The 23,660-nt window shown below is 36.5% G+C and overlaps 1 protein-coding gene across 3 annotated transcripts in view; it reads left to right on the top strand.

Annotated features, from left to right (window-relative positions):
- Positions 1-23,405, top strand: part of sec31a (SEC31 homolog A, COPII coat complex component) — a 62,533-nt gene extending 39,128 nt beyond the window's left edge. For 2 of the 3 annotated variants that reach the window (XM_061907811.1, XM_061907810.1), the window contains exons 21-27: positions 10,430-10,568; positions 10,656-10,922; positions 13,994-14,049; positions 19,072-19,272; positions 19,333-19,443; positions 19,510-19,581; positions 22,360-23,405. In XM_061907811.1, coding sequence (XP_061763795.1) covers positions 10,430-10,568; positions 10,656-10,922; positions 13,994-14,049; positions 19,072-19,272; positions 19,333-19,443; positions 19,510-19,581; positions 22,360-22,539 — 1,026 coding nt within the window. In that variant the 3' untranslated portion in view covers positions 22,540-23,405. The remainder of the gene's footprint in view (positions 1-10,429; positions 10,569-10,655; positions 10,923-13,993; positions 14,050-19,071; positions 19,273-19,332; positions 19,444-19,509; positions 19,582-22,359) is intronic. The other variant, XM_061907812.1, reaches the window with a different exon arrangement.
- Positions 23,406-23,660: the final 255 nt, after the last annotated feature.

Genomic DNA, 23,660 nt, shown 5'->3' with positions numbered 1-23,660 from the left:
ACATTGCTCCCTCGTGTTTGGCATTTGTTTGCTCCCACTTTACGATGGGGTTATAAAACATATACCGTATTTCCTTGAATAGCCGCCGGGGCGCTAATTGATTTAAAACAATGGTTCCCAAACTTTTGCAGGCTGGCGCCCCCTTGGCTCCCCAGTGAATTCCCAGCGCGCCCCCCCCTATCCACCCCGTCCTCCCCCCCCCATCAAACACATATGGAAACAAACACCTCTTTCTTGATATTTGATATGCTGCAATTTGAAAAGAGAAAGGCTAAACACAAATGTGTATTTCACAAATAAAACCAATGTATTTTTTAGCAGTTTTAACTGTTTCAGCAACATAGAATGGTAAATAAACATTCCACCAGTAACCTTCATTGTCTCACACTTAATATTAATGGGATGGATGTGCTTGGTGCAGGGACATAAGCTTCTCAACATCAGTCGTAGATCCCCGCGGTCAGTAATTTTCAGTCGGTTTCTTTGCTTGGAAAGAAGCAAGGCGACTGCACTGAAGCCCCGTTCTACTAAATATGATGTTGGGAAGGCAATAAAGTACATCTTGACCTTGTTCCACAGCACTTGATAGCAGTCAAAAATCTTGATATGACTTTTTGAACTTTGGCCTTAGCTCAATGTCATTTTGAATTGAAATCAGTTCTTCCTCTGCCACTCCAGTTTCTTCACCGTCGACATTTAGGAATGGATTGATGTTGACCGCCAGAATGCGGTTTTTATTATAAGATAAAATTCTGAACATTACAAGCTTGAAATTACAAACCTGAGCTTTTGCTTTTGTAGTCTATGCTGTCGGATCTGACTGGGCCAGAGCGGCGTGTGGTAACCGGACCCTGATGCGTTGTCCACTGACTCGTCCTGCTGCACGTGTTGTGTACAAATCGTCAAACAAACGTTCGAACTTCTAACTTCGACTTCGGACTGCCGCCTCCCTACCGCCCCCCTTCTTCCTCACCGCCCCCCCAGATCTTTCCACCGCCCCCAGGGGGGCGGTACCGCCCACTTTGGGAACCACTGATTTAAAACCTCTTGTCACTCCTGCGCTTATTCAAAGCATGCGGTAAAAGTAAGCAGGCGCTAATGATTTTAAAACCTCTTCTCACCCCCTGCGCTTATCAATGGCATGCAGTAAAAAATTGAGTGTGATAAAAATTATTCTGCGTCAGCAGCCCGGTGGTTGGGGACCACTGCTCTACAGCATGTCATCGCGCCCACTTTTACACCGCGCTGTCTGCGTGCGTGCTTGCCGGATGCGTGCATGTCGCTGCTTCTTATACGAGATTGCAACGCATACCTGGTCAACAACCATAACTTTTAGACGGATGGTTGTGATATAAATAACTTTAAAACTCGTACTAATATGCGCCACACTCTGAAACCACACCAAGCACATTTCTGGAGAGCATTGGCTCTGTGGCACATTATAAACGCAGCATGGGGATTACCCATAATCCCGTGCATCCGTGACTCTTGGATATATTATACACGCGCACCCAACCCCCGCCCACCTCAACCGACGCACGGAGAGGGGGGGCGTGTGTAATATATCCAAGAGTCACGGATGCACGGCATTATGGGTAATCCCCATGCTGCGTTTATAATGTGCCACGGAGCCCATACTCTCCCGAAATGTCCCGTCCAAAGGCAAAACCTAGTAACTCGCTTTTAGCTGATTTTGAGAAAACAAAGGAAAACCAATCTATCTTGATGCCGTCTTACAAAGATCTACAAAGTCATCAAACGTGTAGATGTTTTCTTGAGCTTTCATTTTCTTTCTGATCGAGCCATGGATTGAATCCGCTCTCATGAACGTGTGTGCCCTTGCTCCAGATATTATATCACAATCTCGGGTGGGCCCCGTTCTGCGTTTGCACACAGCGTCCAGTTTTTATTTTGACCTCCACAGTTATCTGCCCCAAAAGAGTATGCAAGGGGAAGAATCAAGAACAATACATTTAATGAAGGTGCTTGCAACGTCCTGGGCCAATCTTCCAAATATCCCCTTCGTGCCATAATATCACATAATCAGCTTGACCGTCGGCCCCCATTCGTGCAAATGTCTCATTAAAGACAATAAGGCGACTGACAAAGAAGCTCTGATTGGTCCCTTGAGATACTAGGTTTTTCTGTTGTATCTACGCGGTTATGCGTAACCGCTTACTTACGGAACAAATGACAATATCGCACACACTAATGTAAAGCATATCACCTAGGAACTCCAAAATTATTATCAGCTCAGTTTTGACCATAAATGAGTTACTGGGTTTTGCCTTTGGACGGGAGAAATGTGTTTGTTATTCTTATTTGGTTAGGGTTCACAGAGTGTGGCGCATATTAGTAAGAGTGTTCAAATGTTTTATATCACAGCCATTAGTGTGATCTGTATGGCTGTGGAACAAGAGCCCTGGTTTACACACACTAAAGTAAAAAAAAAAAAACCTCCCCCGCCATTTTGAAAATAACGGTGATAAAAGTAAGCTTGCGCTTATTAATTTGGCGAGCGAGTTTTACCCGGCAGTAATTCAAGGCAGGCGCATATTACATGTCTGGCGGTTATTCAAGGAAATGCGGTAGCCTATTCTCCAAACTACAGAACGCATCGGCATGTAAGCCGCACACACACAATTTCAGAAGAAAAACACTAATTTTTATGTATTAAATGCATTGGTATACAAGCCACACCCACAATATTTTACAAGAGAAAAAAATATTTTCTATAAATTGGCCGCACCCACAATTTAAAAAAAGTAATAAAAAGTTTCTATATTTTAACCGCACCAGCATATAAGCCACACCCACAAAATTTCAGAAGAGAAAAAAATATTTTCTATAAATTAGCCACACCCACAATTAAACCAATAAAAGTTTTTATATTTTAACCGCACCAGCATGTTAGCCACACCCACACAATTTTAGATGAGGAAAATACATTTTCCATATACTAGCCGCACCCACAAATAAAAAAAATACAATAAAAAATAAAGTTTCTATGTATTACCCGTGCCGGTATATAAGCCGCACCCAAAAGATTTCTGAAAAAATGTTTTTCTTTCTATATATTAGCCGCACCGGCATATTAGCCACACCCACAACATTTTAGATGAGGAAAAAACATTTTCCATGTATTAGCCGCACCCACAATATTAAAAAATTTAATATAAAAATTACGTTTCTATATATTAACCGCGCCGGTATATAAGCTGCACCCAAAAATTTCAGACGAACATTTTTTCTTTCTATATATTAGCCGCGACCACAAAATTTTAGATGAGGAAAAAACATTTTCCCACAAATTAAAAAAGTTAAATTAAAAAAAAAGTTTCTATATATTAGCCGCACCAGCATATAAGCCGCACCCACAAAGTTTCAGAAGAAAAAAATATATTTCCCATATATAAGCCGCACCCACAATTTTTTCAGAAAATAATGTATATAAGCCGCAACTACAAAACTTCAGAAGAATTTTTTTTCTTTCTACAGTATATGATAGCCGCACCCACAATTAAAAAAAAAAAAAAGTTTCTCTATTTGAACCGCACCGTCATATTAACCGCAACCACAACATTTTAGATGATGAATTTTTTTTTTCTCCATATTTATTAAAAAAGCCTCAAAAGTTTTTCTTTCTATATATTAGCCGCACCGTCATATAATAAGCCGCACCCACAACATTTCTGAAGAGAAAAATATATTTCCCATATATTAGCCGCACCAGCATATAAGCCACACCCACAATTTCTTTAGAAAAACAATTTTTTCTCTATATATTAACCACTCCGGTATATAACATTTTAGATGAGGAAAAAATATTTTCATATATTAGCCGCACCCACAATTAAAAAAAATAAAATGAAAAATAAAGTTTCTATATATTAGTCGCATCAGCATATAAGCCGCACCCACAAAATTCCATTAAGAGAAAAATATATTTCCCATATATAAGCCGCACCCACAATTTTTTCAGAAAATAATGTATATAAGCCGCAACTACAAAACTTCAGAAGATTTTTTTTTCTTTCTACAGTATATAATAGCCGCACCCACAATTAAAAAAAAAAAAAAAGTTTCTCTATCTGAAACCGCAACCACAACATTTTAGATGAGGAATTTTTTTTTTCTCCATATTTATTAAAAAAGCCTCAAAAGTTTTTCTTTCTATATATTAGCCGCACCGTCATATAATAAGTCCCACCCACAAAATTTCTGAAGAGAAAAATATATTTCCCATATATTGGCCGCACCAGCATATAAGCCACACCCACAATTTCTTTAGAAAAACAATTTTTTCTGTATATATTAACCACTCCGGTATATAACATTTTAGATGAGGAAAAAATATTTTCATATACAGTGCCCTCCATAATTATTGGCACCCCTGGTTGAGATGTGTTAAAAGCCTTAAAATAAATTCAGTGTTTATTGCAGAAGAATACTGTCACACTGAAAATTGTAGGAAAATGTAGCCTTCAACTCAAATGAATTGTAAGAAAATAAAAAAATCCCTGACTAAAAAATAATTATTTTTCATTAAATCACCTGTTCCACAATTATTGGCACCCTTAACAATTCCCAGGAAATAAATATAATTGAAGCATTTCTGTCATTTCTACAGTAGTTTACAAAGTTTACCAGAGTACGTAGGAACATTTAATTAGTAATTCATCACTTCCTGTTTCCCTGGGGTATAAATATGACGTGACACCGAGGCCATTTCTCTTATCCACTCTTAAACATGGGAAAGACAAAGGAACACAGCATACAAGTGAGGCAGATGTGCGTCGACCTTCACAGGTCAGGCAGAGGCTACAAGAAGATTGCCACTCAACTGCAGCTGCCCATATCCACTGTGAGAGGAATAATTAAGAAGTTCAAAACAACTGGAACAGTGGTAAATAAGCCTGGACGAGGACCCAAGTTTATTTTGCCACCACGCACAGTGAGGAGGATGGTAAGAGAAATCAAAAGATCTCCAAAGCTCACTGTTACAGAATTACAACAAATGGTAGCATCCTGGGGTCACAAAGTCTCCAAATCAACCATCAGGCGCTGTCTACACGCCAACAAGCTGTTTGGGAGGCATGCACGGAGAAAACCTTTCCTCACTCACAATCATAAACGCAAGCGTCTGGAGTTCGCCAAACGGTATTGGGGCTTCAACTGGGACCGTGTGCTTTGGTCAGATGAGACCAAGATTGAGCTTTTTGGCAACAAACACTCTAAGTGGGTCTGGCGTACCACGAAAGATGCGCATGCTGAAAAGCACCTCATACCCACTGTGAAGTATGGGGGTGGGTCAGTGATGCTGTGGGGCTGTTTCACTTCCAAAGGCCCTGGGAACCTTGTTAGGGTGCATGGCATCATGAATGCTTTGAAATACCAGGACATTTTAAATCAAAATCTGTTGCCCTCTGCCCGAAAGCTGAAGCTGGGTCGTCACTGGGTCTTTCAGCAAGACAATGACCCTAAACATATGGCCAAATCTACACAGAAATTGTTCACCAGACACAAAATCAAGCTCCTCCCATGGCCATCTCAGTCCCCTGACCTCAACCCCATTGAGAACCTGTGGGGTGAGCTGAAAAGGAGAGTACAGAGGAGAGGACCCAGGTCTCTGGATGATTTAGAGAGATTCTGCAAAGAGGAATGGCTGAAAATCCCTCTTTCTGTCTTTGCCCATCTTGTGAAACATTATAGGAGAAGATTAGGTGCTGTTTTGTTGGCAAAAGGGGGTTGTACAAAATATTAACACCAGGGGTGCTAATAATTGTGACACACATTATTTGATGTCAAATAATTATTTCTTTATGTGGGATTTTTTCCCCACTGAATAAATGCACTTGTATTGAAGGTTGGATTTTTCTCTTTTTTTCCATTAAGGTCCCATATTATTTAGAAAAAAAATAAAATAATTGGAAGCTAAAAAACACATCTCAACCAGGGGTGCCAATAATTATGGAGGGCACTGTATTAGCTGCACCCACAATTTAAAAAAATAAAATGAAAAATAAAGTTTCTCTATATTAGCCGCACCATCATATAAGCCGCACCCACAAAATCAGAGAAGAAAAAAAATATATTTCCCATATATAAGCCGCACCCACAACTTTTTCAGAAAATAATGCATATAAGCCGCAACTACAAAACTTCAGAATAATTTTTTTTCTTTCTACAGTATATAATAGCCGCACCCACAATTAAAAAAAAAAAAAAAGTTTCTCAATTTGAACCGCACCGGCATATTAACCGCAACCACAACATTTTAGATGAGGAATTTTTTTTTTCTCCATATTTATTAAAAAAGCCTCAAAAGTTTTTCTTTCTATATATTAGCCGCACCGTCATATAATAAGCCGCACCCACAAAATTTCTGAAGAGAAAAATATATTTCCCATATATTAGCCGCACCCACAAAATTTTAGATGAGGAAAAAACATTTCCCAGATATAAGCCGCACCCACAAATTAAAAAAGTTAAATTAAAAAAACCTTTGTATATATTAATCGCACTGGTATATAAGCCGCACTCCAAACATTTCCGAAAACCTTTTTCTTCTTCTACATATTAGCCGCATCAGCATATAAGCCGCACCCACAAAATTTCAGAAGAAAAAAATATATTTCCCATATATAAGCCTTACCCACAATTTTTTCAGAAAATAATGTATATAAGCCGCAACTACAAAACTTCAGAATAATTTTTTTTCTTTCTACAGTATATAATAGCCACACCCACAATATTTTACAAGAGAAAAAAATATTTTCTATAAATTGGCCGCACCCACAATTAAAAAAAAATAATAAAAAGTTTCTATATTTTAACCGCACCAGCATATAAGCCACACCCACAAAATTTCAGAAGAGAAAAAAATATTTTCTATAAATTAGCCACACCCACAATTAGACCAATAAAAGTTTTTATATTTTAACCGTACCAGCATGTTAGCCACACCCACACAATTTTAGATGAGGAAAAAACATTTTCCATATACTAGCCGCACCCACAAATTAAAAAAATAAAATAAAAAATAAAGTTTCCATGTATTTCCCGTGCCGGCATATAAGCCGCACCCAAAAGATTTCTGAAAATTTTTTTTTCTTTCTATATATTAGCCGCACCGGCATATTAGCCACACCCACAACATTTTAGATGAGGAAAAAACATTTTCCATATATTAGCCGCACCCACAATATTAAAAAATTTAATATAAAAATTACGTTTCTATATATTAACCGCACCGGTATACAAGCTGCACCCAAAAATTTCAGACGAACATTTTTTCTTTCTATATATTAGCCGCACCCACAAAATTTTAGATGAGGAAAAAACATTTTCCCACAAATTAAAAAAGTTAATTAAAAAAACACGTTTCTATATATTAATCACACTGGTACATAAGCCGCACTCCAAAGATTTCCGAAAACCTTTTTCTTCTTCTATATATAAGCCGCACCCACAAAATTCCCGAAGAAAAAAATATATTTCCTATATATAAGCCGCACCCACAATTTTTGCAGAAAATAATGTATATGAGCCGCAACTACAAAACTTCAGAAGAATTTCTTTTCTTTCTACAGTATATAATAGCCGCACCCACAATTTAAAAAAAAAAAAAAAAGTTTCTCTATTTGAACCGCACCGGCATATTAACCGCAACCACAACATTTTAGATGATGAATTTTTTTTTTCTCCATATTTATTAAAAAAGCCTCAAAAGTTTTTCTTTCTATATATTAGCCGCACCGTCATATAATAAGCCGCACCCACAAAATTTCTGAAGAGAAAAATATATTTCCCATATATTAGCCGCACCAGCATATAAGCCACACCCACAATTTCTTTAGAAAAAACATTTTTTTCTCTATATATTAACCACTCCGGTATATAACATTTTAGATGAGGAAAAAATATTTTCATATATTATCCGCACTCAAAATTTAAAAAAATTAAATGAAAAATAAAGTTTCTTTATATTAGCCGCACCAGCATATAAGCCGCACCCACAAAATCCCTGAAGAAAAAAATATATTTCCCATATATAAGCCGCACCCACAATTTTTTCAGAAAATAATGTATATAAGCCGCAACTACAAAACTTCAGAAGAATTTTTTTTCTTTCTACAGTATATAATAGCCGCACCCACAATTAAAAAAAAATAAAAAAGTTTCTCTATTTGAACCGCACCGGCATATTAACCGCAACCACATTTTAGATGAGGAATTTTTTTTTTCTCCATATTTATTAAAAAAGCCTCAAAAGTTTTTCTTTCTATATATTAGCCGCACCGTCATATAATAAGCAGCACCCACAAAATTTCTGAAGAGAAAAATATATTTCCCATATATTAGCCGCACCAGCATATAAGCCACACCCACAATTTCTTTAGAAAAACTATTTTTTTCTCTATATATTAACCACTCCGGTGTATAACAACATTTTAGATGAGGAAAAAATATTTTCATATATTAGCCGCACCCACAATTTAAAAAAATAAAATGAAAAATAAAGTTTCTATATATTAGTCGCATCAGCATATAAGCCGCACCCACAAAATTTCATAAGAGAAAAATATATTTCCCATATATAAGCCGCACCCACAATTTTTTCAGAAAATAATGTATATAAGCCGCAACTACAAAACTTCAGAATAATTTTGTTTCTTTCTACAATATATAATAGCCGCACCCACAATTAAAAAAAAAAAAAAAAAAAAAAGTTTCTCTATTTGAAACCGCAACCACAACATTTTAGATGAGGAATTTTTTTTTCTCCATATTTATTAAAAAAGCCTCAAAAGTTTTTCTTTCTATATGTTAGCCGCACCGTCATATAATAAGCCGCACCCACAAAATTTCTGAAGAGAAAAATATATTTACCATATATTAGCCGCACCAGCATATAAGCCACACCCACAATTTCTTTAGAAAAACAATTTTTTTCTCTATATATTAACCACTCCGGTATATAACAACATTTTAGATGAGGGAAAAATATTTTCATATATTAGCCGCACCAACAATTTAAAAAAATAAAATGAAAAATAAAGTTTCTGTGTATTAGCCGCACCAGCATATAAGCCGCACCCACAAAATTCCAGAAGAAAAAAATATAGTTCCCATATATAAGCCGCACCCACATTTTTTTCAGAAAATAATGTATATAAGCCGCAACTACAAAACCTCAGAAGAATTTTTTTTCTTTCTACAGTATATAATAGCCGCACCCACAATTTAAAAAAAAAAAAAAAAAAAGTTTCTCTATTCGAACCGCAACCACAACATTTTAGATGAGGAATTTTTTTTTCTCCATATTTATTAAAAAAGCCTCAAAAGTTTTTCTTTCTATATATTAGCCGCACCGTCATATAATAAGCAGCACCCACAAAATTTCTGAAGAGAAAAATATATTTCCCATATATTAGCCGCACCAGCATATAAGCCACACCCACAATTTCTTTAGAAAAACTATTTTTTTCTCTATATATTAACCACTCCGGTGTATAACAACATTTTAGATGAGGAAAAAATATTTTCATATATCAGCCGCACCCACAATTTAAAAAAATAAAATGAAAAATAAAGTTTCTGTATATTAGCCGCACCAGCATATAAGCCGCACCCACAAAATTTCAGAAGAAAAAAATATATTTCCCATATATAAGCCGCACCCACAATTTTTTCAGAAAATAATGTATATAAGCCGCAACTACAAAACTTCAGAATAATTTTTTTTCTTTTTACAATATATAATAGCCGCATCCACAATTAAAAAAAAAAAAAAAAAAAAGTTTCTATTTGAAACCGCAACCACAAAATTTTAGATGAGGAATTTTTTTTTTCTCCATATTTATTAAAAAAGCCTCAAAAGTTTTTCTTTCTATATATTAGCCGCACCAGCATATAAGCCACACCCACAATTTCTTTAGAAAAACCATTTTTTCTCTATATATTAACCACTCCACTGCAATGAGGTGGCGACTTGTCCAGGGTGTACGCCGTCTTCCGCCCGATTGTAGCTGAGATAGGCGCCAGCGCCCCCCGCGACCCCAAAAGGGAATAAGCGGTAGAAAATGGATGGATTAACCACTCCGGTATATAACAACATTTTAGATGAGAAAAAAATATTTTCATATATTAGCCGCACCCACAATTTAAAAAAATAAAATGAAAAATAAAGTGTCTATGTATTAGTCGCATCCGCATATAGGCCACACCCACAAAATTTCATAAGAGAAAAATATATTTCCCATATAAAAGCCACACCCACAAAATTTTAGAAGAAAACTCTTTCCTGCTGCACTTTTTTATAAGCCGCAGGGCACAAAGTGTAGGAAAAAAACAAACTGCCTTACAGTGTGGAATGTAGGCTAGGGTTTGTTCAGCATGTTGGCTAATATATTTTGTACCTGTGCAGGTGGAGCCGCCCAAGCCTGCGTACGGGATGGCTGGTGCCTACATGCAGCCCCAGCAGCCCCAGCAGCCCCAGCAGCCCCAGCAGTCCCAGCAGTCCCAGCTGCAGTACCAGCAGCCCCAGCAGTCCCAGCAGTACCAGCGTAAGTCTGGGTCAGACCCAGCAGGAGCCAGGCGCCCACGGTCCCGTCTACTTCCTGGTTGTACTAACAGCACGTGTTGACTGTCAGTCCCCCCCCAGGTGGAGCACTACACACCTGGAGCCTATCAGCCTCTTCACTACTCCTCCTCCCCCCCTCCCCCGCCCGGCTTCCTCTCTCACTACACCCAGCCTGCACTCCCGCCCAGCCTGCCCTCACCCACCTCCTCTCATCCTCCTTTCTCCCCCTCCTCCTCCTCCTCCTCCCCGCCTCAGCATCCCCTGTCCTCCTGTGGAGCCTCTTTCCAGCACGGCGTGCCGGGCTCACCTGGGTCCTACGCACCGGGCGGAGTCTCAGGTACAGACCTTGACTCTGGGCGGGGTACTGGTCCGCCTCGTCCTCACTCTTCCTGTTTCCTGTCCTTGATCATGGCCGTCACCTCTCTGATGACCTCGGTCACGCTTTCTGTCCATACTGTTTGCATCTCCTGCCACCATACAGGCGCTCCATATGGATAACTATTTGGATGTTTTGTGACCTGTGGTAAATTAGGAGCATTAGAAAACTAATATAAAATGTAAACATTTTAGTTTGAAATGTAATAATGGCTTATTTATCAAGGCAGAAAGGAAAGGTCAACAACACAAGCGTGGAAAAAAGAGGTTGACAAACAAGTTGGTTTACATCCAAATCTCAATTCTTATTCATGTCAATTCAAATCAAATCATAATTAAAAAAAATTATATTATATATGTGTATATACAAATATACATATAGATTCCTGTATGTATGTCTGTGTGTAAATATATATATATATATATATATACATATATATATATGTACACATATATATGTATATATAATTATATGTGTATATATATATAACAATATGTATGTATGTATATATATATATATATATATATATATGTATATATATATATATATATGTACATATATATGTGTGTGTATATACATATGTATGTATATATACATGTATGTATGTATATATATATATATGTATGTATGTATATAAATGTATGTATATATATGTGTATATGTATATATATGTATGTATATGTATATACATCTGTATGTATGTATATAAATGTATGTATATATATGTGTGTATGTATATATATGTATGTATGTATATGTATATACATCTGTATGTATGTATGTATATATATATATATATATGTATACAGTATATGTTTGTATGTATGTGTTTATATGTATGTATATATGATGTATATATATATATACATATATATGTGTATGTATATATATATAGGTATATATATATATATATATATATATATATATATATATATATATATATATATGTGTGTGTGTGTGTGTATGTATATAGTATATGTGTATGGGTGAACCCCGCCTTCCGCCCGAATGCAGCTTAGATAGGCTCCAGCACCCCCGCGACTCTAAAAAGGGACAAGCGGTAGAAAATGGATGAATGATATAGATATATATATATTAGGGGTGTGGGGAAAAAATAGTTTTGAATCGAATCGTTTACGTTGTGCGATTCAGAATCGATTCTCATTTTTTAAAAATCTAATTTTTTTTAAATTAAATTTTTATTTTTTATTTTTTTATAAATCAATCCAACAAACCAATACACAGCAATACCATAACAATGCAATCCAATTCCAAAACCAAACCTGACCCAGCAACACTCAGAACTGCAATAAACAGAGCAATTGAAAGGAGACACAAACACAACAAAAGTAGTGAAACAAAAATGAATATTATCAACAACAGTATCAATATTAGTTATAATTTCAGCATATCAGTGATTAAAAATCCCTCATTGACATTATCATTAGACATTTATAATAATAATAAAAAAGAACAATAGTGTCACAGTGGCTTACACTTGCATGGCATCTCATAAGCTTGACAACACAATGTTTTCACAAAGATAAAATAAGTCATATTTTTGGTTCCTTTAATAGTTCAAACAAATTTACATTATTGCAATCAGTTGATAAAACATTGTCCTTTACAATTATAAAAGCTTTTTTTTTTTTTTTAAATCTACTACTCTGCTAGCATGTCAGCAGACTGGGGTAGATCCTGCTGAAATATATGTATTGCTTTTTTTTTAAGCTATTTTTGTAGGTTAACACCTCAGTCATATTTTGGCACTTGATTCATGCTAACGTTAGCATGACAACATTTTTAAAAAATTTCAGGTACGCATTTTTAGGGTAATACATTTTGCTACTCGACGCATGTTACAGTTAGCATTTTAGCATGCTGGCCTTTATTTTTCATAGCCAATTTTCTTTCATGTACTAGGGTGTTTTGATAATGCTAACTGTTAGCATGCTAGTTTTTTTTTTTTAAAGCTATCTTTGTAGGTTAACACCTCAGTCATATTTTGGCACTTGATACATGAATTATAAATGAAGTGAATTATATTTATATGGCGCTTTTCTCTAGTGACTCAAAACGCTTTTGAATCGGGAAAATATCGTTTTTGAATCGAGAATCGAATCGAAAAAATTGAGAAATTATCGAATCGTGACCCCAAGAATCGATATTGAATCGAATCGTGAGACACCCAAAGATTCACAGCCCTAATATATATATATATATATATATATATATATACATATATATATATATATATATATATATATATATATATTATACAGTATGTGGTTTCCATCTGTGTTGCGACATGGCATAGTGAAGTGAATTATATTTATATAGCGCTTTTCTCTAGTGACTCAAAGCGCTTTACATAGTGAAACCCAATATCTAAGTTACATTTAAACCAGTGTGGGTGGCACTGGGAGCAGGCGGGTAAAGTGTCTTGCCCAAGGACACAACGGCAGTGACTAGGATGGCGGAAGCGGGAATTGAACCTGCAACCCTCAAGTTGCTGGCACGGCCACTCTACCAACCGAGCTATACCGCTATATAGTGGGTAGAGCGGCCGTACTAGAAACCTGAGTGTTGCAGTTTCGCTCCCCGCCTTTTGACATCCAATTCGCTGCCAAAGTGTCCTTGGGCAGGACATTCACCCTGAGTGCCGCTCACACTGGTGAATAAATGATGAAGGATGGATGGTGTTTGGAGCGGTCGTAGGCGCCAACTGGCAGCTGTGGCTATGAAAGTAGCTTACCACCACCTATTTGGACACTTTAGTTCCAGTGATAGGAACTTTGAATCCTCCAAGAAACCAAAACATTTTTGACAATTCCTTGCTCCCAACCTTGTGTGGACCGTTTTGGAGCGGACCCCTTCCAAGGTCTGAAAAGACATGGATGGCAAGAGTCTGGTGTGGGTGAACTTGACTGGCTTGCACAGAGTCCTGACCTGAACCCCATAGGGTTAATTCACGCAAGAAGCAAATTCTTTCCAGTTTCCACGTCTGACTTTTTTGTCTTTTTCATGTGCAGGTCCTCAGAACGGCTGGAACGACCCCCCAAACCTCAGCAGGTCCTCCAAGAAGAAGGTCAGTTTTGTTGTTGTTTGTCAACAAGTTACGGCAAAAGTGTGTTCATTTTACTGCAGTTTTTAGAGGGGACAACTTGACTGGACTTGATTAAAAATGATGTGTATGTGGAGGGAATTATATTTATATAGCGCTTTTCTCTAGTGACTCAAAACACTTTTACATAGTGAAATCCAATAATCTAAGTTACATTTTAACAAGTTACATGCCAACATTTGCATACCAGCATTGACATTTTTTTTAAGGTAATACATTTTGGTACTTGATGCATGTTACAGTTAGCAGTTTAGCATGCTGGCTTTTTTTAATAGCCAATTTTCTTTCATGTACTTGGGTGTTTTGAAAATGCTAACTGTGAGCATGCTATTGTTAGCATGCTAGCTTTTTTTTCTTTTTTTTAAAGCTATTTTTGTAGGTTAACACCTCAGTCATATTTTGGCCCTTGATTCATGCTAACGTTAGCATGACAACATTTTTGAGAAATTTCAGGCACGAATTTTTAGGGTAATACATTTTGCTACTTGACGCATGTTACACTTAGCATTTTAGCATGCTGGCCTTTTTTTTCATAGCCAATTTTCTTTCATGTACTAGGGTGTTTTCATAATGCTAACTGTTAGCATGCTAGTTTTTTTGTTAAAGCTATCTTTGTAGGTTAACTAACACCTACCCAATAATCTAAGTTACATTTTAACAAGTTACATGCCAACATTAGCATACCAGCATTTAACATTTTTTTAAGGTAATACATTTTGGTACTTGATGCATGTTACAGTTACCAGTTTAGCATGCTGCCTTTTTTAATAGCCAATTTTCTTTCATGTACTTGGGTGTTTTGATAATGCTAACTGTAGGAATGCTATTGTAAACATGCCAGCTTTTTTTAACTTTTTTTTTTAAAAGCTATTTTGTAGGTTAGCATCTCAGTCATATTTTGGCATTTGATTCGATTCATGCTAACGTTAGCATGACAACATTTTTAAAAAATTTCAGGTACGCATTTTTATTGTAATTCATTTTGCTACTTGACGCATGTTACAGTTAGCATTTTAGCATGCTGGCCTTTATTTTCATAGCCAATTTTCTTTCATGTACTAGGGTGTTTTGATAATGCTAACTGTTAGCATGCTAGTTTTTTTTTTTAAAGCTATCTTTGTAGGTTAACACCTACCCAATAATCTAAGTTACATTTTAACAAGTTACATGCCAACATTAGCATACCAGCATTGAAATTTTTTTTGAGGTAATACATTTTGGTACTTGATGCATGTTACAGTTAGCAGTTTAGCATGCTGGCTTTTTTTAATAGCCAATTTTCTTTCATGTACTAGGGGGTTTTGAAAATGCTAACTGTGAGTATGCTATTGTTAGCATGCTAGCTTTTTTTTCTTTTTTTTTAAAGCTATTTTTGTAGGTTAACACCTCAGTCATATTTTGGCACTTGATTCATGCTAACGTTAGCATGACAACATTTTTGAGAAATTTCAGGCACGAATTTTTAGGGTAATACATTTTGCTACTTGACGCATGTTACAGTTAGCATTTTAGCATGCTGGCCTTTTTTTTTTTCATAGCCAATTTTCTTTCATGTACTAGGGTGTTTTGATAATGCTAACTTTTAGCACACAAATTTTTTTTTTTAAGGCTATCTTTGTAGGAAAACACCTACCCAATAATCTAAGTTACATTTTAACAAGTTACATGCTAACATTAGCATACCAGCATTTTAAATTGTTTTAAGGTAATACATTTTGGTACTTGATGCATGTTACAGTTAGCAGTTTAGCATGCTGCCTTTTTTAATAGCCAATTTTCTTTCATGTACTTGGGTGTTTTGAAAATGCTAACTGTGAGCATGCTAGCTTTTTTTTCTTTTTTTTAAAGCTATTTTTGTTGGTTAACACCTCAGTCATATTTTGGCACTTGATTCATGCTAACGTTAGCATGACAACATTTTTGAGAAATTTCAGGTACGAATTTTTAGGGTAATACATTTTGCTACTTGACGCATGTTACAGTTAGCATTTTAGCAGGCTGGCCTTTTTTTTTTCATAGCCAATTTTCTTTCATGTACTAGGGTGTTTTGATAATGCTAACTGTTAGCATGCTAGTTTTTTTTTTGAGCTATCTTTGTGGGTTAACACCTCAGTTATATTTTGGCACTTGATGCATGAATTATAAGTGGAGTGAATTATATTTATATAGCGCTTTTCTCTAGTGACTCAAAACACTTTTACAAAGTGAAACCCAATAATCTAAGTTACATTTTAACAAGTTATATGCTAACATTAGCATACCAGCATTTTAAATTGTTTTAAGGTAGTACATTTTGGTACTTGATGCATGTTACAGTTAGCAGTTTAGCATGCTGCCTTTTTTAATAGCCAATTTTCTTTCATGTATTTGGGTGTTTTGATAATGCTAACTGTAGGAATGCAATTGTAAACATGCTAACTTTTTTTAACTTTTTTTTTTTAAAGCTATTTTTGTAGGTTAACACCTCAGTCATATTTTGGCACTTGATTCATGCTAACGTTAGCATGACAACATTTTTGAGAAATTTCAGGTACAAATTTTTAGGGTAATACATTTTGCTACTTGACGCATGTTACAGTTAGCATTTTAGCATGCTGGCCTTTTTTTTCATAGCCAATTATCTTTCATGTACTAGGGTGTTTTGATAATGCTAACTGTTAGCATGCTAGTTTTTTATTTTAAAGCTATCTTTGTAGGTTAACACCTACCCAATAATCTAAGTTACATTTTAACAAGTTACATGCTAACATTAGCATACCAGCATTTTAAATTGTTTTAAGGTAATACATTTTGGTTCTTGATGCATGTTACAGTTAGCATTTTAGCATGCTAGCTTTTTTTTTTTTGACAATTTTTTTCATGTTCTTGGGTGTTTTGATCATGCTAACTGTAAGCATGCTATTGTTAGCATGCTAGCTTTTTTTTCTTTTTTTTTTAAAGCTATTTTTGTAGGTTAACACCTCAGTCATATTTTGGCACTTGATTTAGCATGACAACATTTTTGAGAAATTTCAGGTACGAATTTTTAGGGTAATACATTTTGCTACTTGACGCATGTTACAGTTAGCATTTTAGCATGCTGGCCTTTTTTTTCATAGCCAATTTTCTTTCATGTACTAGGGTGTTTTGATAATGCTAACTGTTAGCATGCTAGTTTTTTTTTAAAGCTATCTTTGTAAGTTAACACCTTAGTCATATTTTGGCACTTGATGCGTGAATTATATTTATATAGCGCTTTTCTCTAGTGACTCAAAACACTTTTACATAGTGAAACCCAATAATCTAAGATACATTTTAACAAGTTACATGCCAACATTAGCATACCAGCATTTACATTTTTTTTTAAGGTGATACATTTTGGTACTTGATGCATGTTACAGTTAGCAGTTTAGCATGCTGGCTTTTTTTAATAGCCAATTTTCTTTCATGTACTTGGGTGTTTTGAAAATGCTAACTGTGAGCATGCTAGCTTTTTTTTTAAAGCTATTTTTGTTGGTTAACACCTCAGTCATATTTTGGCACTTGATTCATGCTAACATTAGCATGACAACATTTTTGAGAAATTTCAGGTACAAATTTTTAGGGTAATACATTTTGCTACTTGACGCATGTTACAGTTAGCATTTTAGCATGCTGGCCTTTTTTTCATAGCCAATTTTCTTTCATGTACTTGGGTGTTTTCATAGTGCTAACTGTTAGCATGCTAGTTTTTTTTTTTAAAGCTATCTTTGTAGGTTAACACCTACCCAATAATCTAAGTTACATTTTAACAAGTTACATGCCAACATTAGCATACCAGCATTTTAAATTGTTTCAAGGTAATACATTTTGGTACTTGATGCATGTTACAGTTAGCGTTTTAGCATGCCGGCTTTTTTTTTTTTTTAGACAATTTTTTTTCATGTTCTTGGGTCTTTTGATCATGCTAACTGTAAGCATGCTATTGTTAGCATGCTAGCTTTTTTTTTTTTTTTTAAAGCTATTTTTGTAGGTTAACACCTCAGTCATATTTTGGCACTTGATTTAGCATGACAACATTTTTGAGAAATTTCAGGTACGAATTTTTAGGGTAATACATTTTGCTACTTGACGCATGTTACAATTAGCATTTTAGCATGCTGGCCTTTTTTTTTTCATAGCCAATTTTCTTTCATGTACTAGGGTGTTTTGATAATGCTAACTGTTAGCATGCTAGTTTTTTTTTTTGAGCTATCTTTGTAGGTTAACACCTCAGTCATATTTTGCCACTTGATGCGTGAATTATATTTATATAGCGCTTTTCTCTAGTGACTCAAAACACTTTTACATAGTGAAACCCAATAATCTAAGTTACATTTTTAAGGTAATACATTTTAGTACTTGATGCTTGTTACAGTTAGCATTTTAGCATGCTGGCTTTTTTTCTTTCATGTTCTTGGGTGTTTTGATCATGCTAACTGTTAGCATGCTAGTTTTTTTTTTGAGCTATCTTTGTAGGTTAACACCTCAGTCATATTTTGGCACTTGATGCGTGAATTATATTTATATAGCGCTTTTCTCTAGTGACTCAAAACACTTTTACATCGTGAAACCCAATAATCTAAGTTACATTTTAACAAGTTACATGCCAACATTAGCATACCAGCATTTTAATTTTTTTTTAAGGTAATACATTTTAATACTTGCTGCATGTTACAGTTAGCATTTTAGCATGCTGGCTTTTTTTCTGTCATGTTCTTGGGTGTTTTGATCATGCCAACTGTAAGCATGCTTTTGCTAGCATGCTAGCTTTTTTAGCTCATTTTGCTAAAATTTTGTTACTTGACGCTATCTGTCCAGCATGCTAACTGTTAGCATTTCAGTTATGCTTTTGCTCTTTAGCATTCATACGAAATTTATTTTTTCTCGTCCTTTGGAGAGAAAATCTACAAATTGCAGCGTTTGTGAAGGTGAAAAGTGTCAAAGCGTTTTGAGTGTCTCACCTGTTCGTCCTCACCTGTGCCAAAGATGTCGGAGAAGTTCACCCCGCCCGTGCCCATCATGAGGCCCCTGGGCGCCGACCCCCAGGCGCCGCAGGGCCCGGCAGCGGGCTTCCACGGCGCCCAGGCCCCGTACTCGGGCGTGCAGCAGACCTCGCCCGCCAACCCCAGCCTGCCCAAGACCAGCACGGAGGGGGCCCCGGGGGCCCCGACGGGCGACGCCGTGCAGGTGAGATGGAAGCTCTGTAATTCTGGCGAGCGGGTGTTGACCCCGCCCCGACCTCCGCAGACCTTGCCCGCCGAGAAGATCCTGAAGAAGCTCATCCCAGATGAGCACCTGGTCCTTAAGACCACCTTTGAGGGCCTGATCCAGAAGTGCTTGGCCCTGGCCACGGACCCGGTGAGTGAGGAGGCGGAGCCTAGCGTCCCAACCCCGGAACTCATGCTTGTGTCTCTGGTCTGACAGCAAACCAGGAGGAAGCTGGACGACGCCAACAAACGACTGGAGGCGCTCTACGACAAACTGAGGGAGCAGTCGGTCAGTCTCAGCTTCTCTTCTCTTTCACCCCCGGCGGCTACACAGCAGCCAAGCAAACCATAGCACACCACCAAGATGCTAACACGCAATTAGCATTCAACAATGTCAACAAGTGATTATACTTACTTGCACATAAAGTCTCCAAGGCAGAAAGTAATCAAGTAACAAACGTGTCCGCATCGTGATATTAACTTCATGAATTATTGTGGCTGGAAAAAAATTTGAAAATTACCACTCCACTTCAACTAAAAGACAGCATAAGTCCATTCCAGATGGTTAATAATAAATATGTTAGTGTTTTATGACCACTCCACTTCAACTTAATAATAAATGTTGTCTTTTTGACTCATTTCACTTGAGCTAACCTTTTCCAACATTCTACCCCTACAAAATAAAAGCGTGTATAATTCCTGCTTCACACTACACTTCATCTATTAGTCAAGTATTATTATTGCATCTTTTATTTGTTTGTTTTATGCTCTTTTTAGTTATACTCTATACTTACTTGCACATAAAGTCTCCAAGGCAGAAAGTATCCAGTAACAAACGTGTCCGCATCGTGATATTAACTTCATGAATTATTGCGGCTGAAATTTTTTTGGAAAATTACCACTCCACTTCAACTAAAAGACAGCGTAAGTCCATTCCAGACGGTTAATAATAAATATGTTAGTGTTTTATGACCACTCCCCTTCAACTTAATAATAAATGTTGTCTTTTTGACTCATTTCACTTGAGCTAACCTTTTCCAACATTCTACCCCTACAAAATAAAAGCGTGTATGACTCCTGCTTCACACTACACTTCATCTTTTAGTCAAGTATAAGTTTGTATTATTATTGCATCTTTTGTTTGTTTTATGCTCTTTTTAGTTATACTTTATACTTGCACATAAAGTCTCCAAGGCAGGAAGGATCCAGTAACAAACGTGTCCGCATCATGATATTAACTTCATGAATGAAAAAAAAAATTACCACTCCATTTCAACTAAAAGACAGCGTAAGTCCATTCCAGCTAGTTAATAATAAATATATTAGTGTTTTATGACCACTCCACTTCAACTTAATAATAAATGTTGTCTTTTTGACTCATTTCACTTGAGCTAACCTTTTCCAACATTCTACCCCTACAAAATAAGAGCGTGTATGACTCCTGCTTCACACTACACTTCATCTATTAGTCAAGTATAAGTTTGTATTATTATTGCATCTTTTATTTGTTTGTTTTATGCTCTTTTTAGTTATACTTTATACTTGCACATAAAGTCTCCAAGGCAGAAAGTAATCCAGTAACAAACGTGTCCGCATCATGATATTAACTTCATGAATTATTGTAACTGAAAAAAAATGAAAATTACCACTCCACTTCAACTAAAAGACAGCATAAGTCCATTCCAGCTAGTTAGTAATAAATATGTTAGTGTTTTACGACCACTCCACTTCAACTTAATAATAAATGTTGTCTTTTTGACTCATTTCACTTGAGCTGACCTTTTCCAACATTCTACCCCTACAAAATAAAAGCGTGTATGACTCCTGCTTCACACTACACTTCATCTATTAGTTTGTATTATTATTGCATCTTTTATTTGTTTGTTTTATGCTATTTATAGTTAAACTTTATACTTGCACATAAAGTCTCCAAGGCAGAAAGTATCCAGTAACAAACGTGTCCGCATCATGATATTAACTTCATGAATTATCGTGGCTGAAAAAAAAAATTACCACTCCATTTCAACTAAAAGACAGCGTAAGTCCATTCCAGACGGTTAATAATAAATATTTTAGTATTTTATGACCACTCCATTTCATCAACTTAATAATAAATGTTGTCTTTTCGACTCATTTCACTTGAGCTAACCTTTTTCAACATTCTACCCCTACAAAATAAGAGCGTGTATAATTCCTGCTTCACACTACACTTCATCTATTAGTTTGTATTATTATTGCATCTTTTATTTGTTTTATGCTCTTTATAGTTATACTTTATACTTGCACATAAAGTCTCCAAGGCAGAAAGTAATCAAGTAACAAACGTGTCCGCATTGTGATATTAACTTCGCGAATTATTGTCACAGGCCGTGAGGTGTCACCCAAAAATAAAATTTTAAAAATTACCACTCCACTTCAACTTAATAATAAGTGTTAAGTGTTTTTTTTATAGCTTTTTAACTCGTTTTACTTGGTCCAACCGAACATTCTACCCTACAAAATAAGAGCGTGCATGACTCCTGCTTCACCCTCATTTATTAGTTTGTATTATTACTTCATCTTTTATTTGTATTTTTTTTAATGCTCTTTTTTTTTGTCAAAGATAGCTCTTTGTTTTAAGGCAAAAATAGAAAATATGCAAACATTCCCCCTCCCCCTAAAAAAGTGTAATATTTGATGTGAAGTCATTGAATAATTCATAATGTTGGTTTTGATTCATTATTATTTTGTAACAAAGACAATTAGTAATCAACACTAAATGGTCCCTAGTGTGTGAATGTTGTCTATCTGTGTTGGCCCTGCGATGAGGTGGCGACTTGTCCAGGGTGTACCCTGCCTTCCGCCCGATTGTAGCTGAGATAGGCGCCAGCGACCCCAAAAGGGAATAAGCGGTAGAAAATGGATGGATGGGATGGACAATTAGTAATAAAAAGCAGCCTGCTTAGCAGCTTGTGTGTTGTTAGTCAACTTTACTTTTTCACCTTTTATTGCACTTTTACTTTGTAGTAGTCTTTTTTTGAATGGCCGTCAGAGTGGAAGGTTAAACTCGCTCTCCCCCTCCCCCTAGCTCTCCCCCGCCATCGTGGGCGGTCTGCACGACATGGCGAGGAGCGTGGCGGCGCGCTCGTACGGCGAGGGTCTCAACATCCACACGCACATCGTGGGCAGCAGCAACTTCAGCGAGACGTCCGCCTTCATGCCCGTCCTCAAGGTGGTGCTGACGCAGGCCAACAAGCTGGGGGTGTGAGCGCCCGGGGGGGCACGTCGCCATGGCAACCAACCAAGGGCTCCTGTCACCTTCCTCCGCCGATCACATCCATGGCTTTCAAAGTCCAGGTGACCCGTGAAGGACTCCTCAAACGCTCTTTTCTTCACTTCACCTCATGATTTGGCAAACAATTATTCAAGTAAAAAAACAGATTTTTCCAACAGTAAAAAAAACAAAAAACTGTTTTCTCCATTAAAATAAAAAGATTCTTAAGTAAAAAAAAATGATTTGCATGTAAAAAAAACATTTGCAAGTATAAAATTGTCTTTTTTTTTTTTTTGCAGGTAAAAAAATTTATTTGGTCGTAACATCAAATTTATTTTCCAAGTAAACCAAAAAATTCAAGTAAGAACAAATATTTGAAAGTAATAAAAACAATTATCTGAAAGTAAAAGAAACATTTGTAAAAATGGTTCAAAAGTGAAAAAAATTCCATCCATCATCTTCCGCTTATCCGAGGTCGGGTCGCGGGGGCAACAGCCTAAGCAGGGAAACCCAGACTTCCCTCTCCCCAGCCACTTCGTCTAGCTCTTCCCGGGGGGGTCCCGAGGCGTTCCCAGGCCAGCCGGGAGACATAGTCTTCCCAACGTGTCCTGGGTCTTCCCCGTGGCCTCCTACCAGCTGGACGTGCCCTAAACACCTCCCTAGGGAGGCGTTCGGGTGGCATCCTGACCAGATGCCCGAACCACCTGATCTGGCTCCTCTCGATGTAAAGGAGCAGTGAAAAAAATTCTGCAAGTAAAAACAACAAATTACTTCAAATAAATAAAAATATGGAAGTACAAAAAAAATATATTCAAATGTAAAAAAAAAAGATTCGTAAGTATAATGAAAAATCATTTAAATGGGAAAAAAACATGTTTCTTTAATAAAAAAAAAAAGATTTGCAAGTATAAGAAAACAATCTTCAATTAAAAATAGGATTCCAAAATATTTTCAAATAAAAAAATTCCGTAAGTCAAAAAATAAAAGTATTTTCTGCAAGTGAAAGAAGCCGCCATGCGCAAATAGACTCAGCAGCTCTACCTGGTGTTGTAGAGGAAGAACTACAGGGGGAATGTTACTGCCAAGTTTGATACTTTTTTGTTTCTTTACTTGCA

The sequence above is a fragment of the Nerophis ophidion genome, linkage group LG08, assembly GCF_033978795.1.
Source record: "Nerophis ophidion isolate RoL-2023_Sa linkage group LG08, RoL_Noph_v1.0, whole genome shotgun sequence".
Taxonomy (NCBI): Eukaryota; Metazoa; Chordata; class Actinopteri; order Syngnathiformes; family Syngnathidae; genus Nerophis; species Nerophis ophidion.
Note: the sequence above shows the minus strand (reverse complement) of the source record. Positions and strands in the feature narration are given on the sequence as shown.